The sequence below is a fragment of the Arvicanthis niloticus genome, chromosome 24 (assembly GCF_011762505.2).
Source record: "Arvicanthis niloticus isolate mArvNil1 chromosome 24, mArvNil1.pat.X, whole genome shotgun sequence".
Taxonomy (NCBI): domain Eukaryota; kingdom Metazoa; phylum Chordata; class Mammalia; order Rodentia; family Muridae; genus Arvicanthis; species Arvicanthis niloticus.
The window spans coordinates 6,688,884-6,704,992 of NC_133432.1; the positions used below are offsets into that span (position 1 = coordinate 6,688,884).

General features: G+C 47.9%; 1 protein-coding gene across 11 annotated transcripts in view; it reads left to right on the top strand.

Annotated features, from left to right (window-relative positions):
* The window catches only part of Cit (citron rho-interacting serine/threonine kinase), a 165,529-nt gene that overhangs the window by 122,218 nt on the left and 27,202 nt on the right, over nt 1-16,109 (top strand). For all 11 annotated transcript variants that reach the window (XM_076922554.1, XM_076922553.1, XM_076922556.1 and 8 more), the window contains 6 exons: nt 2,862-3,059; nt 3,755-3,948; nt 6,169-6,304; nt 8,434-8,538; nt 14,096-14,236; nt 14,786-14,893. In XM_076922554.1, the coding sequence (XP_076778669.1) occupies nt 2,862-3,059; nt 3,755-3,948; nt 6,169-6,304; nt 8,434-8,538; nt 14,096-14,236; nt 14,786-14,893 (882 nt within the window). The remainder of the gene's footprint in view (nt 1-2,861; nt 3,060-3,754; nt 3,949-6,168; nt 6,305-8,433; nt 8,539-14,095; nt 14,237-14,785; nt 14,894-16,109) is intronic.

Below are 16,109 nucleotides of genomic sequence, written 5' to 3' on the forward strand. Positions count from 1 at the left end.
AATTCACTCACACTCACAAAGATAATTAAGGATTTTTGCAAGCTACCTGGTCCAAAAGCAAAAGTGCCCAAGAAGGGCACCAGACATACTGTCACAAGCCCATGGTTCAAACCCCGTAGGAGGCTGAAGCAGGAGGAGGTTGAGTTTGAGGCCAGCCTGCTATAGTCTCGAAGAAACAGAAACTGGAGAAGCTTTGAGTAGTTGGAATATCTCTGTCATCTCTGTTCCAGAGGGCAGCATCCTGTAGGCATAAGATGACGGAGTCTCCAGCTTCAGGGCTGGGCTCAAGTTTTTCACATTACCACAGCCTCACCTTGCCACGTGAAAGAGACAGAAGCTGACATGCTCTGACTTAAGCAGGTGAGGCGGTCCAATGAGTCGAAATGCTTTAAAGTCCTCCATGGCAACAGGCATGAACACATGCATCTATGTACACACTGTCTCTTTCTCTTACATGCACGCACACAGCACGCATGCTCTCACACATGCTCTTACATGCAGGACACATGCTTTCACATGTAGCACACATACTCTCACACATGAACACATGCAACACATGGTCTCACACATGAACACACACAACACACATGCTCTCACACACATGCATGCACACAGCACAATGCTCTCATACACATGAACACATGCAGCACACATACTCTCGCACGCATGAACACATGCGGTACAGATGCTCTCACACATGCATGCATGCAGCACACATGCTCTCACACATGAACACATGCAACACACATGCTTTCACACATATTACCCTCATCCAGTCAAATGAGGAAAATGAGACAGTGACAAATACAGAAGTGGCGATCGGATGCTGGAATAACACCAAGATACAGGCCCCTCAAAGACACGATGACACGGGAATGGAAGGACCCTTCCTTCTCCAGCAGACCTGCCTCAGTCATGGAAGACCCGGACCTTGTTACCTCATTAGTTTTTCTTGGGTTTCTTCTTTAGCTCTTTATAGTCTTATTTTGGGCAAAAGAGAAGAGATGACAGAAATGGGCTCATAATAAACGTTTTTTCCCTGTGAATCAAAGAAAGGAAGTTGGTACCCAAGAGCTTAAATATAACCTTGAATGGCAAGGAGATTATACATTCTGTGAATAGATCTCGGCAGTTAATGTGTTCCTCAAGAGACTTTCAGAATGGAACAGCATTTTGGTCATTAGTTTATATCCCTGTATCTCTCATACCTCCAAACTTGAACAGATACAAGGTAGTTAAAAGATGACGAATATAGTATATTTCTATGTCAGAGATGGAGAAACCCACCAAGTTCAAACTCACTTGGAGTTCCGGAGTCTGACAGGCCCACTTGTTTGCCCCATTCTGCTGTTTCTCCTCAGATAAGGGGCAGAATGACACAGATGGTTAGGTGGGACATCTGCAGCATAGGTGAAGGGCTTAGGGGCAGGGTTCCTGTGGAGGACGAAGACAGGCTGAGTGCCTGCAGGTGTCTGTCTTGACTTAGCTCTTGGCATGACACTAAAAGGTGATAGATGCAGGAAATTTGAGGTGAACTATCAGTGTGTGTGTGTGTGTGTGTGTGTGTGTGTGTGTGTGTGTGTAGCACAGCTCATGATTCATGCTCCAGGTTTCTGAGGAAACTTTTTATCCAAGATCCTGACCAGAGTCTTTATTGCCCACTCGCAGCTCACAGAGTGGCTCTGAGAGCACACAGGACTCCATGGGTGTCCGTGTTCCAAACAGGTTGCTAGGACACTTCCTACCCTGAGAGGCCAGCAGCTCGGGGAAAGGGGCTTTCTGGGGTTTGTCAAAGAAATGTCCCTAATTTACACTCTGTAATTTTATGCACCTACCCAGGAAGACATATATTTTGATCAATACGGCTGAAATAAAGAATTAGGCATGAAAGCAATGCTGACAGATTATGAGGTGTGGAAACAGTTAATAATTGTAGGCTTAAAGGTGTTTCCTTTTAATTTCCTTCTTTTTTTGCTGAAAAAAAAATTAATTTATGGCCCATGTGCCTTATTCTAACTATTACAAGAAAATTACCCTTAAACTTGTAAAGTATTTTATATAAATGTTCTCTGTACACTCTGATTCTTAAGCTCCAGCAAAGAGAATAGACCAGCTAAATGCTCTGAAAGTGAAGTTATTCTGTCATTGAACAGGGAAATAATTTAGTAAAACCAGATTAAATCTCTCTCAGTAAAATGACAATTTCATATACTTGGAGAACGCACTGCATAGCAGAGTCCATTAAAGCTGCATCGTGATGTGGTATTGTATCCTCAAAATTACCCAAGCTCCCCTTAAGTTTTTTTCCCCCTCTTTGTTACACAGAATTAAATTCACTGCCTGGGATTTTATTCAAATAACCCTTAGTATTTTTCATTGTGATTCTTCCCCGATAAAACTTTATTTTGCTTCCTAAGGCTGTGTCTGCGGCAGTGATGGTATCCTGTGGGTGGTGTCAAGGTTGGCTTCAGTTTAATTAGATGATGTCACCAGTCGGTCTCCTCTGCTTGACCCGGACTTCCCTTCTTACGTAATTCTTCCTGCTATTAACCAGATCTCACTTGAGCTTGGCCCATCCACTTAGTACTTGGTTGATTGGCTCTTGCCATATTTTCTAGATAGACCTCAAGGTAGAGAGAAAGGAGACATTCCCCCCGCCCCCCTGCATGTTTTAACTAATAAGTTGGCAAGCGAGCTTGGGTTTGGTGTCAGGTCAGATAGCTGCAGGCTGGTTCCCGTTATTAGGAAGTGTGACCTGCAGCTCTCTAATCCACTAGCTCAAAGAAGCGTATCCCTGCTGACAGCGAGCCCCTCTGATGCATGTCCTCCCCTCTCTCCCTCCTTCCATCTCCACCCCATAGGTCATCACCGACCTGGAGGAGCAGCTGAACCAGCTCACCGAGGACAATGCCGAGCTCAACAACCAAAACTTCTACCTGTCCAAACAGCTCGATGAGGCTTCTGGTGCCAACGATGAGATCGTGCAGCTGCGGAGCGAGGTGGACCATCTCCGCCGGGAGATCACAGAGCGGGAGATGCAGCTCACCAGCCAGAAGCAAGTAAGAGGGCAGGCCGGGCCCTGGGGTCCCTGGAGGACCCTTAGGATTTAGAAGGGTCTGGGGCGGGGTTCTGTTTGGGGGGTTCCAAGACCAGGCTGGCCCGTACAAACCGGCTCCTTGTCAGTTCCAGTTCATAGCCTAGGGCTAAAGTTTTAAAAATGGCTTTTTTAAAGTGGGTACTGAGGCTAGAGGTGACTGAGAAGTTAGGAGCCCTCACTGCTTTTCCAGAGGGTGTGAGTTCAGTTCTCAGCCAGCCACCCTTATTGGGTAGCTCACAACGGTCTGTAACCTCCAATTCCAAGGGGTTCAACAGCATCCACCGGCCTCCACAGACACATAAACAAAAAGAAGAACTCTTTAAAGCAGATACAATTGGTTTTTAAAGACAGGGTCTCACTGTGTAGCCCTACCTAGCTGGAGCCGACAGTGAACTCTTGACCTCCTCGGTACTGGCATTTTGGATATGTGTCCCCACCTCCCTACCTGAGACTGGCTTTGCGTTGTACCTCTCAGATGGTAGAGCAGGTGACTATCGGCCTATTGTCATCTGGTCCCCTTGAGATGTAGGAGAGAAAAACCAACTGTCTCTGAGTCTGCGGTTAGGAACTTCTGCGTTTCTGAAGCTTGTTTGACAGAAGTCACCTCTAGGAACCCCCGTTTGATATAAGGCACAACTCAGTGCTGCTGGTTTGCAGACGATGGAGGCCTTGAAGACAACATGCACCATGCTGGAGGAGCAGGTCCTGGACCTGGAGGCCCTGAACGACGAGCTTCTGGAGAAGGAGCGTCAGTGGGAGGCCTGGAGGAGCGTCCTCGGGGACGAGAAGTCCCAGTTCGAGTGTCGAGTCCGAGAGCTGCAGAGGATGCTGGACACCGAGAAGCAGAGCAGGTGGGAACTTCCCCTTTTGTAGAAGACCAGTGCCAGGTGACTACCCCTCAGTCCCCCTGAGAGCCTCGAATAGGGCATGCATCTGTCCCGGGTTTCCTGAGACTGAGCTGTTTTCTGGGATGCAGAACTTTCAGGGTGATAGCCAAGAGAGCCTTAGGTGACCCAGGGAGGAGTGGGCATCCTGGCTGTAGAGCTGACAAGTGTCACTTGAGTCCTGGGTAGTGACTGGCATGCTTTTATTCTGTAGCAATGGCCTTACCAAGATTCTTAGCCCCAGCCACGTCACCATGGATTCCCCACCCTTTGAATCCTGTTCACCAGGCCTTTCTCCTTTTCCTCTGTTCTTGAGGGAGTTCTGGTGCCTCGAGTTACCTGGGGATCGCTTGTGATCTGTGCATAATAGGGTGCTCTGTTCTGTAGCACGGAGGCACATCTTGCCTGGTTTCTTCTCACTAGATGCCAGTAGCAACTTATTTCTCAAGCTGTGGCACCCAAAAGCAATCCCAGAAGTCACCCAGCATCCCCTGGGGTGAGCCTAGGCTGGCACCCACTCCTTTCTCCTCTGTCCCACCCCATCCCTGTCTTTTTCTTTTTAGGTAGTAGTTTTCTGAATCCTCCTGCCCAGTGTTCAGTTCCCCTGCTGGGCCCCTCCCAGCTCAGGAGCTCTGCTCATGTCAAATGTGCACCTAACTGACTAACTGGCTTTAACGCCCAGTTTGTAGCCCATGACAGCACACAGCTTTATTCTAACCGTGCTATGTAAAGATGACAAGAGCTTATCGTGAACCCTAAGGGTCCTGCTTCACTTTCTTACATGGGCAAGAACTAGCCCGTGACTTCATGTCTCTTCCCGTGTGGTATTTATCCTTCATCTCTGCTGATGCCTTTCCCTCCCTCCCCTTCCCCCCCCCCCCCGTGGGTATCCTGTCAGCAGGGTCCCCTCATCAGACTGTGTCAGAGTCATTTTATCCCCACGATGACTCGATGGCTGTAGGATGTGAGATAGAATAGGCTCTTTGAACAGTCTGATTCCTCAGGAGTAAACGATGAGAACTCTCAGACTGCAAGAGAGCCAGGAGCAACGGCTGCTTTGTGGCCTATTACAGTGTGTGGGGCTGTGGCGCAGGACTGAGGTTTTTAAAGCCTGTCTAGGCTTCCTTCCAAACTGTCCGACTCCCAGGAAGTGCTAGCCACTCCTCCACAGACCCCTCCCGCCCCACCCTCAAGCTTGACAGTCCTTCAGTCTGTCAGGCTCAAGTGGACTGCTTGATCCCCAGTCTGCTTTCAGGGCAGTTGGGAAAGTTCTGGCTCTCCGCCCCCCGCCCCCATCCCCACCCCTGTTCTCGTTTGATGTTATGTAGCTGGACAAAATAGACTTTTTAAATTGTTGTCCTCATCTTCAAGAAGCCAAGACACAGCTTTTTGTGTCTTCTGGTATCTTTCGCCTGCATAGTTGGAAAGAAGTGGATTTGTGCTTCTTGGGGAGGGAGAACTGGGAGGCGTGGCCTCTGGGAGGCGGAGCTAGGGCAGATTTAGGAGCCAACAAGGGGCTTCATCCAGGATTGCCAACAGTTTGTGATAGAACATCACCACACACAAGACACACACACACACACACACACACACACACACACACACACACACACACACGGAGACAAGAATGCACAGGACTCAGATATGGGAAGAGAAGTGATTTTTTTCCCCTTTTATTTTACATTTGAATTTCTGTGTTCTTTAGTGAATACATTTGTCAGGTTCAAGTTTCAACCATTTATGAGAACTCAGGACCCTTAGGCCTTTCTTGTGCTCAAAGAAGACATTCACTAGAGACTGAGCCTCTCAGGGTCCACCTCACGCTCTGGTTCCTTGGTGGCGGTGTGGTAGACAGCCGGTCACTCCACATTCTCTGCCCCACAGGGAATCTATGATACAATAGACCCATCCCTATTCAGTCCGCTTGCATTTGAGAATGGCTTCTTCCTCTTCAGCCTTTCCAGTCTGTCCCCACAGGAACTTTACCGCCGCAGGGCAATTTTAACCCAAGTCTGAAGTGGGTCAAATTTTTGCTCTGTAAGCTGTCAGGAAGGAAGACCTCGTTTAAAGGTAGAATCCAGGGTTGGGCTTCCATCCAACCTGCAGCCTGTTTAGAAATGGACCAGCCTCCTCCCTCCAGGTCAGCGGCGTGGGGCTTCTGACAGTTGGCCTGTGCTTCTCTGGCAGAGCTAGAGCCGATCAGCGGATCACCGAGTCTCGCCAGGTGGTGGAGTTGGCAGTGAAGGAACACAAGGCCGAGATTCTCGCTCTGCAGCAGGCTCTCAAAGAGCAGAAACTCAAAGCCGAGAGCCTGTCGGACAAGGTCAGCATGCATCCCTTCTGCCCTGTAGGAAGCGGCTTCATTTCCTCCTTTAAAGGCAGGACTAACACGGATTCAGACACAACCCTTGGTAAACATATTTCAAAAGCATTCCTTTGCTCGCTTTTAAAAACGTCAGATGTCAGGTATGACTCACCGTGGGCCATTCTTGGTTGGCAGTGGCATAGCTGGGGAGCTGGGTATTGGGGCTATCCTGAGTGGATGGTGAGTTTTCAACATCTACCTATCTGGGCCCCCAAAGTCCAACACTGGGTACACAACAGTATTTTATTCCTAGAAGGATTTATAAACCTCATGTTTTCAGAAAACACTGTGACAGGAACTGTCTCTTTCAGTGTCACTCAGGGCAGCCATGTTCAGGTGAGTCTAGAGTAGTCCGTTTCCTGTCGCCATAACCAAGTACTTGAGACAAGGTAATTTATAAGGAAGATTATTTGGCTAATAGCTCTAGAGGCTGGAAAAGTCCCAGGTCATGGTACTAGCATCTGTTGAGAACTCTTTTACTGAGTCATAATGGTGGCTGATCCTGCTTGGTGAGACAGAATGTCTCCATTTAGGAAGCCACTAATGCCTCTGTGGGGCCCTCACCTAATACTAATATCACTCAGAGGCCCCGCTTCCAAATGTCACTTATACATGAGTCAGATTAAGTGTCTAATACAAGAATTTTGGGGGGACATTCAGACCACAGTAGGGAGGGTCTAACTATGCACACATGTCCTCAGTGTCTCGTGTTAGGAATACCTGTGTGCTGTCTGCGTGCCCCATGGCCTGCAATGTGTCTACGCTGATGCACCACTGTTGGGTGGTTTTGTCTAATAAACTTGGGAGAAAATGCAGAACAGGCACTTGAGGGTGACAGAGAGCAGTAGATGTCACAGAATTGTCCCGCCCGCGCACACATTCTCGCACACGTACACGTAGACAGGCAATGCCAACGCTGCATTTCTGAATGACACTGATTTCACGTTTATAAAACTCATTACTGAGGGCCGTCGTGGAAAATAACAAAAGCACAGGAAGCATGAAAGAAGAACCGGTATCCATTACCTTGAGTGGTGGTGGACTTACTTACAGCCTCTGTTTGTTCATTCTTGTGCACACACGCAGGCGTGCATGCACGTGCACAAACACGTGCACACACTTTTCAAAATAAATTTAAGCCTTTACTATTTATATACTGTTTCATCTTTAAAAAAAAAAAAAAAAGTCTTGTAACTGGAGGCTTTTCCTGACTTATTAAATATTTTTTTAAACATATAATTCTGAAAAAAAAAATTCAGGCAGGCACCTAATTTAAGCATTGCCTTTGTACAGGAAATCTGGGCTTCTTCCAGTCTTTTTTTCACATATGAATAACGCTCGATGAACATAAATCTTTATGGACATCTGTGATTCTTTTCTTGCCGGAAATTCATAGAAACAGAACCACTGGACCCAAGGCTATAGCTTACCGCTCAAGGATAATTCTGAGTCAGAGTACAGCTGGCTATGGTTTTTAATAACTTTAATAATTTTTTAATAACTTGAGGAAAGTACATTTATTGTCTGGAGACAAATGAACCTTTCTGGGTTTACTGCTGCGTTTCTAGTTGGATATTTGTATAGTATTGGGTAGCTGACTTCTGTCTCTCCAGATATTACAGTTTCATTTTACCTATTTCTGACACCATTTCCTCTTACGTCAACCTTTCTTCTAACATGACTGGCCTTTGTCCTTCATGGTTGTGCCTCATGGTAGCCGATGTGCCTCGTGGTAGCCACCCTATCTGCCTTTCTGGCCCAGATGTAAAGTCCTTGGGAGGAGTCGGCCATCTTCCCATCCCAGTAGCGATAACATGTAACAAGCCCTAAGAATATGATTATTTAATTAAATTCAGGCAAAGCGTGGTGGGTGAACCGAGCAGCCACATTCTTAAAGCCTACTCTAGCCACACTGGGTTTTCCTGTCTTCATGTCTTGTCACATGGACTTTTTTTCCTCCCAAATGAAAACCTGTGACTTTTAGGCCTTGGTTATCTTTACGCGTGAAGGTTTGGGGACATCTCAAAGTCTGCAGTGTCTTAGCATCCGCAGATGTACCATCATGGCCAATTTTTCCAAACACACAGCTCAACGACCTGGAGAAGAAGCATGCCATGCTTGAGATGAACGCCCGGAGCTTACAGCAGAAACTGGAGACAGAGCGGGAGCTCAAACAGAGGCTTCTGGAGGAGGTGAGTGTGAGCCACCTGGGAGGTAGCACCAGTGTGTGTGTGTGTGTGTGTGTGTGTGTGTGTGTGTGTGTGTGTTACAAACATGGGGGGCGCATAACTGCTTACACATGCAGAGGACAGAGGCGCGGCCTCTCTCTGAAATGGAAGCCCCGAATTTTGATTAGACTAGTGAGCTCAAGAAAGCCAGGTGGCCCTGCCCCCACCCCAGGGCTACAGGCACCCACAGCCACACCCAGCATTTTGGGAGGATGGTGGGAATTCTAAGTCAGGTGCTCCTTCTTGCATAGAAAGTGTTTTTCACCCACTTCCCCTGAGCATCATCCTTCCCCCACCCCCTATAAGATTTTGAAAGAAGAAATTTGTTATGTTATATTCAGACGATTGGAGCCAAATTAGACGTTTTGGAGCTATAATTTTTGAGGTAGTGTAAGGGGATCGTATAGCACTTTCTAAAACTTGACACAGTAAGGATGTCTTTTGGAGGCTAGAGCACCTGTCTTCCAATGTGACACTTCTTGAGACTGACGTTCATTGTGGTGAGTGTATCCCCAACAGAGGTTCATCGAGCAATGGCTGAGCGCACATTGAGTTGAATTGTCTCTAGAGTCAATAGCCTGAACAGGCTAAGTTCTGTGTTGGCGGAAGACCCACGCTTAGCTTTCTACACGGGGCAAAAGCGTGACCAGGTTTTAAGGACCAAATTTCACGAGGGCTTTTGAACGTGGAGTAAGTAATTCAGTTGAAAAGCGTTCTTTGGGGACACAGGGTGGCCAAGCTCAAGCTGGTCGATTCCCAGCGCACCCCTTCTTCTGTTCCATGACTTTTCTCCTCAGAACGCTGCTATGTAAATTGGTGATGACTTCACTCGCCAGCCCAAGTCTCCTGCCCAGAGTCATAGATTCTGCTTTCTCACTCAACTTGAGCTCCAAGGGCAAATGTACTTCTGGTTGATACTGCATGAAAATCTGGGCTTGAGAAGGGCACTGTCTAGTGGGCCTTGCGGCTCAGTTAGCAGAGTCCCTGGATAATCACGTGGGCGGAGCTTCCCGGGTGCTCAGCTGGTGGCTGTAACTGGGCTGCGATGTCCTGTCAGGGGGAGGTAGGGAAAAGATTGCAGGTCCCACGGGCTGCTTACAGACAGGTGTCTTATAAAATCACAACTTCTAAACCACAGCTGGGCGCTTGGGAAGTTCTGGAGGTGGGTGATGGCGTCAGGTGTGCAGTAATGTGACCGTCCTTACTGCCACCGAGCATGCGTCTACAGCTAAAATGGGGGCTGGGGCGATGGCACAACTGATGATGTGCTTGCCCTACAAGCATGGGGTCTACCTGGGTTGGAACCCATGGCAGTGCAGTGGCAGAGACCAGAGGGTCCCTGGTGCTCGGTGGTGAGCTGCCAGTTTAGCCGAAACAGTGACCCTCAGGTTCAGTGGGCAACCCCATCTCCAGAGTTAAGGTGGAGGCTGTCAGATGGTTTGTTGCCAATCCAGATGACCAGAGTGCAATCTCTGGTCATGGTGGGAGGAGAGAAATAGCTAAACTGTCTAGTGTGCAAGAGTGTCTAGTGAGCACACACTTAGCATCGTAAAAAAAAAAAATGAAAGGAAAAAAAACACTAAAGGGATTAATTTTATGTTGTGTGTTTTATCACCAAAAATTTAAAATAAATGTTATATATGCAAACACAAATGAATGGAATTCTTCAGATATAATGAAATTCTGCTGTATTATAAGTTGACTGTTCCTTACTAACATACTTGGATCTTTGAAATACTGGCATTTCTTGGAAATGGGACCCAAGTATAAACATGAGGTTCCCTTACGTCATATGTACACATAGACTGGCAGCGACGTTAGACTGTTTTTGCATGTGGTTCTGGGGCTTGAACCCAGGGCCTAGTGCATGCTGGGCAAGCACTGCAGCCCTGGGCTGTACCCCAAGTCTTTGCCTAGTGTTTTTAATGGCCCACATTTTGACCGTGCCTATCACATGAGATCAGTTGTGGCATTTTCTACTCAAGAAGTTTTGGGTCTGGGAACATCTCTAATTTGGGGTTTCGATACTGGGAACGCTTAACCTGTAATAGAACCCGTCAATCTACCAGGTGGTCTTTTCTCTGCGATGAATAGGCAATGTTCCTACATCAGGCACACACTGCAAACAGAAACAGGGCAGACATAATCCAGGCTCCCGAGTGTCCTATTTCCCATCTGCCAAGGGCAGGCTGGCCCTGACAGCTCCGTGCTTGGTCCAAGGTTACACGGTGACTCAGTGGCAAAGCCAGGAATAGCGTGCTAAAGCCTGACTCAGCCCCACCTTCTCACTTGGGCCGAGAACATTCCGGATAGATGTTTGAATAGACATCTATCTGGCCAACATTGATCTGAATTGGAACTCACACATCATCAAAAACCAAGAGTAACCCTTTCCAGCCAGAACATGATGGGACCTTGGGTCGTGGTGTGTGCTTCCTAAGTTTGGCCACAACCAAAGGGTTGTCTGTCCTCAAGGGACAGAGACTTCAAAGAGACAGACTTTGGAATTTTAATGTCACCCAGCCCAAATTCCTCTCATGTCTGACTTCCCCTGATGGATTTTATAATGGTTCTATCTCCCACCTCAGCCCTTTGGAAGTCCTGCCAGAGGTGAGTGCCCATTCGGCCATTGGTTCATGTCCAACACAGAGAGGAAGGTCCTCTCCCCAGCACGTCACACAGCAGCTCTGTGGCACTCTACAGGTGCTACAGGCAGTGTGCACATCACTTCCTAGTTTCCAGCGATCCTTAATTCCCAGAAAATCCTTTCTTATTTTTGAAAAGCCTACAGCTGCAAGTGTGGTATCAGGAATTAATATTACTAGTCAAATTTGCTTTTATTTTTATTTATGTGTATGTGCCTGTCTATATGTGTGTGGGTGCCTATGGGAGCCAGAGAGGACATTGGAATCCCCTGAACCTGGAGTCATAAGTAGTGGTGAGCTACCTGGCGTGGATGCTGGGAACGGAGCTGGAAGAACTCTTACCACTGAGCTGTCTGTCCAGCCCCACGCTATGTATGGGAGTGTAGCTTTACTGGCTGAATCGTTAATTGCCTAGAGTCTACAAGGGCCCGAGTTCAACCCCTAACAGTTTAAAAGATAAAATAACACAAAACAAAAGCAAACAAGTCAAAAAACAACACACACACACACACTCACTCAATGAACAACAAATGTCTGTCACTAACACAGTTACCATGTGCCAGGTAGCTTAGTAGCGAGCATAAGTTTGTATTGTTCTTGCAGAAACCTATGGGATACCTATGTGCTTTCTTGAGCCCTGCGTGGCGCTAGTATGGTCTGTGTGTGTTCTTTATTTCCATCTCTCGCCTTATTACGAGTACTCCTCCACCAAGTGTGTCCTTGGACATCCGTACTTACGCAACTCCTGTTTGTAAAATGCTGTCCTGCAGCAGTTTCCCCTTGGTTTCCGCCTGTCCTTCCTGCTCCCTGCACTTGCTCCAGTTCTGTCATCAGCCGCCCACGTCACCCTCCCAGTTTCCTGTCACTCTCATAAAGTGCTTGGACAGGTCTACGAACATCACCAAGGTCCACCTCCCAGGGGAGCGGTGGCCACAAAAACAGTGGACAGATGGCTTTGAATAGAATAAAGATCCCTTTCCCTGGTTTTTATTATAGTAAATAAATGGTCTATTTCCTGGCGAGCCAATGGAGAATCAATGTGTTTAGAGAAATACTTTTGGCCCAGCTGTCACCAGGTGAATCATTTGTGCCCATGACATGTTACTGCTTGGTCCCTGCTTGCTAATTAATGCCCTAAAACCGTGGAGAGAACTAAGGAAATCACGTGGACTTTAAGGGACCAAAACCGCCCTTCAGGGCAGCATCTTATCTTAACTGGTTTCTTTCTTTCTTCCTTCCTTTCTTTCTTCCTTCCTTCCTTCCTTCCTTCCTTTCTTTCTTTCTTTCCTTTTTTTTTTTTTTAATAAGGACTTTGGTTTATTTTAGAATTCTAAGCTATGCACCTCAGGAGTATTGGGACAGATACATGACTGAGACAACTTGCAGAAGGAAGTGTTTATTTCTGCTCACAGCTTCAGAGGAGCCATCCATCTTTGTGGGGAAGGTTTGCAGGAGTGGTGCTGTGGAGCCATGGCAGCCAGGAAGTGGAGAGCAGGAGACAGAGGAGGGTTCAGGGCAAGACACAATCTCCAAGGATGTCTGTCTTCCACGCAAGCCACGCCTCCTGTCACTTAGCTCCTCCTCAGGCTACTGTTGTCATACTGTGACTGTCTAAGGCCCACCAAGCTAGAGTGCCTAAGATCTAACGCCCCTGGGAATTCATCTCAAACACACCCAGATACGCGTCACTCACCTCCTTCCAGGAGGCTGAGCGTCAAGTTTAGCCAAGAGCAGCTGGGCTGGGAGGAAAGGCAGATGGGGAAGGAGAAGAGGAAGGACAGACATAAGGACAGACACAGAGACTACCAACATCTCCGTGAGCGCCTACTGTGTGACGGACACTGTGTGGAGTTTGTCGCCTAGGGAGGCAGGGTCTTACACACTAGAAGAAGAAAGCCTGGGCCAGGTGACATGTCTGCGATTAAGTCAGGAGCTAAGCCAGGAGCTAGACAATCGATTGATTGAAGGGTCCAGATTCTACTTAGCACAGCTCGATGCCTCTGGCGGTTGTTGCCATAGAAATGGGGAGGCAGGACACAGGCAGAAAGCAGGTAATTAAGAGGGTGAGGGCCAGGCAGCTCTGAGGCCCCTGTGTCTCTCGTTCTATGGGGTTGGGAACTGGGGTGTCAGCCTTGGACTGTCTGAAAGCACCCATGATGATGCTTATTCTGCTTTCCCTTAGTCTGCAGTCTAGCTCGCAGGGAAGATGTTCTGTGGGCTGCAGTAGCTGTGATTACAAGATAACCTGAGGGTGCATGAAATCAAGCAGGGTCTCCCCAGATGGAGCATGGTTACACAGGGGCTGCTCGACTTACGTTTTCATCAGATTTTTTTCAACACAAACCCTCTCCAGTATACGAGACTGAAGTTTTTCCTTGGGTTTAACTGTTGCATAGCTAGGCTCTTCTTCCGTTGTTCCTACTCTTGTAGAAATGTATCCTCTAATTGTGGCTATTTATGTACTCAGGGGCAACCCTCGAGTCAGGGCTGATGTGACTTGGCTTTGTGCACACCACACAGCCTGTACAGTGGCTTTTCTGATCATCCATTGAAATCCTAGACACCCCTAAGTGGGACAAATGGAACTGGTTCTCATTGCTTTGCTGTCGGCCCTGGATTGTGCTCTGAGGTTCCAAAATGGCTGCCTTTGTAACAGAGTGAGCGTGCCTGGACGGCTGTTACCTTGCAGTGTGAGATTGCAAGCATGGCATGTGGCCTTCAGGGGGTCCTAGAAACCTCTTTTTCAGCTGTGTCCTCCTGTCCTAGAATAGAAAACAACCAGCAATTTTGGAAGGAGTTGCTTTCACAAGGGAGCTTCCTTGTGAACCAGGGTGGGAGGGACGTCAAGCCTCTTGCCGTCCCCTCTGTTTTACCAGCAAGCCAAGTTGCAGCAGCAGATGGACCTGCAGAAAAACCACATCTTCAGACTGACACAAGGGCTGCAGGAGGCGCTGGACCGGGCGGATCTGCTAAAGACAGAAAGGAGCGACCTGGAGTATCAGCTGGAAAACATTCAGGTGAGGGCCAGCAAGGGACACTGAGAGCAGTGGCTGCCTGCTCCTGCCCCTCACCCCCTCCTCCTTCCCCTCCTCCCTTGTCTTCCTCTCTCCCTCTTCCCTCCTCCTCCCTGCTCCTCCCCCCCATCACTTTTCTGTTGTTAGTGGCCTTTGGTTGTTTGCTGCCTGTGTTTCTCTGTCACTTAATTAGGGCAGGTACTGTGACCCGCGCTGTGACCCACACTGTGACCCACTGAGCCATCTTGCTGGCCTTGTGGTTTTGTTTTTCTTGCATTTCCTACTTGACTGTTCCCTTTCTTTTTTGGGGTTGTTTGTTTGTTTGTTTTGAGACAGGGTTTCTCTGTGTAGTCCTGGCTGTCCTGGAACCCACTCTGTAGACCAGGCTGGCCTCGAACTCAGAAATCCGCCTGCCTCTGCCTCCCAAGTGCTGGGATTAAAGGCGTGCGCCACCACCGCCTGGCGACTGTTCCCTTTCTTAAAGCACCAAAAAAATTTACACGTAAAGCTTCCATCTGCCTCTGAGGCCAGTCTTGTTTCCATGGGTTTTAGGTTCTCTACTCTCATGAGAAGGTGAAAATGGAAGGCACAATTTCTCAACAAACCAAACTCATCGATTTCCTGCAAGCCAAAATGGACCAGCCCGCGAAAAAGAAAAAGGTGAGTTGTGGACGTCTCAACAGTAGGAGCAGGCGATCTCGCTCCGCCACCCGTGACTCGGTAGATATCACTGTGATAAATAACCGCAGAAACAGAAGAAAGACGTACATTTTTGTTTATTCTGGGTTGAGAACTCGATCTGAGTATAACCAGAGTAGCTTTTATCACAGGGGACCATCACTCAAGACCAACAAATGACTGTTGTGTACGGGAGTGGTGTTTTCTTCCACTCCTGCAGAGAAGCTGGGATGGAGCAGGGGGTCATCTGCTGAGGGAATAGGCTTATGCAGAGGTCGAATATTAGGTCTGAAGGTCATGTGTCTAGGCCTGTCATGTGGGTCAGGTCACGTGCCTGGGACTCTAGGGCATGTCACCTACATGGGTCTTTAGGAAGCAGTAGAGAGTGATCTAATCCAGGGATTTTATTTAGCTTTATGCTTTGATCCTTTCAAGACAGAATTTTGCACTTTAGCTCACACTGGACTTAAAAACTCATAATGGTTTTGCCTTCAGAGCGCTGGGATTGCAGGTGTGCTCTCCCATAGTCCCATGCTGTTAAATGGCTGCTGGACACAGGAAGTTGAAATGGCCTGCTTAAAACTGACTAGACAGCTGTCTTCACCAGCGTGCTCTGCTTTAAACTGAAACAACGGGATGAAGACCCGGATGAAAAGCCAGCTGTGACATATGAGGCCCTAAGCTCAGTCATATGAGGGGTAGTGGAGATGAGTAAGCCGTGGACCAGGTCACATGAGTGTCCCCGTGAGGAGTCTGCTTTTCATGAGCCCAGTCCATGGGCTCCGCAACGGCTGCAGCTCTCATCCTAGGATCTGAGCACCAGGAAGGTTTCTAAGGGTTGGCAGTTTTCCTCCCAGGGGTCTTAGTACACACTGTAACAATCACGGCAGCAGTGTTAAAGGGAAGGACTTGATGACTTAGAGTAGCCAGAGGGAAGGACCAGCAGACGGATGCTCTCCTCGGCCTCTGCACTACTTGGTTCACGTCTACTGCTCAGGCAATGCAGGCAGGGCTCCAGGGCTGTGTCTTGCTAAGCGCTGGCACCGGGAGGGTTTTTTCACATACCATGTTATCATATACTCTTGCTAAAACTCATGATATTTAATCTTTTTTTTTTTTTATTCTGACAGCGGAGTATTGTCTGGTTGTGTCATTGATGTTAGGATGTTTTGCGTTGGCTTTCTTGTTAATTGATATT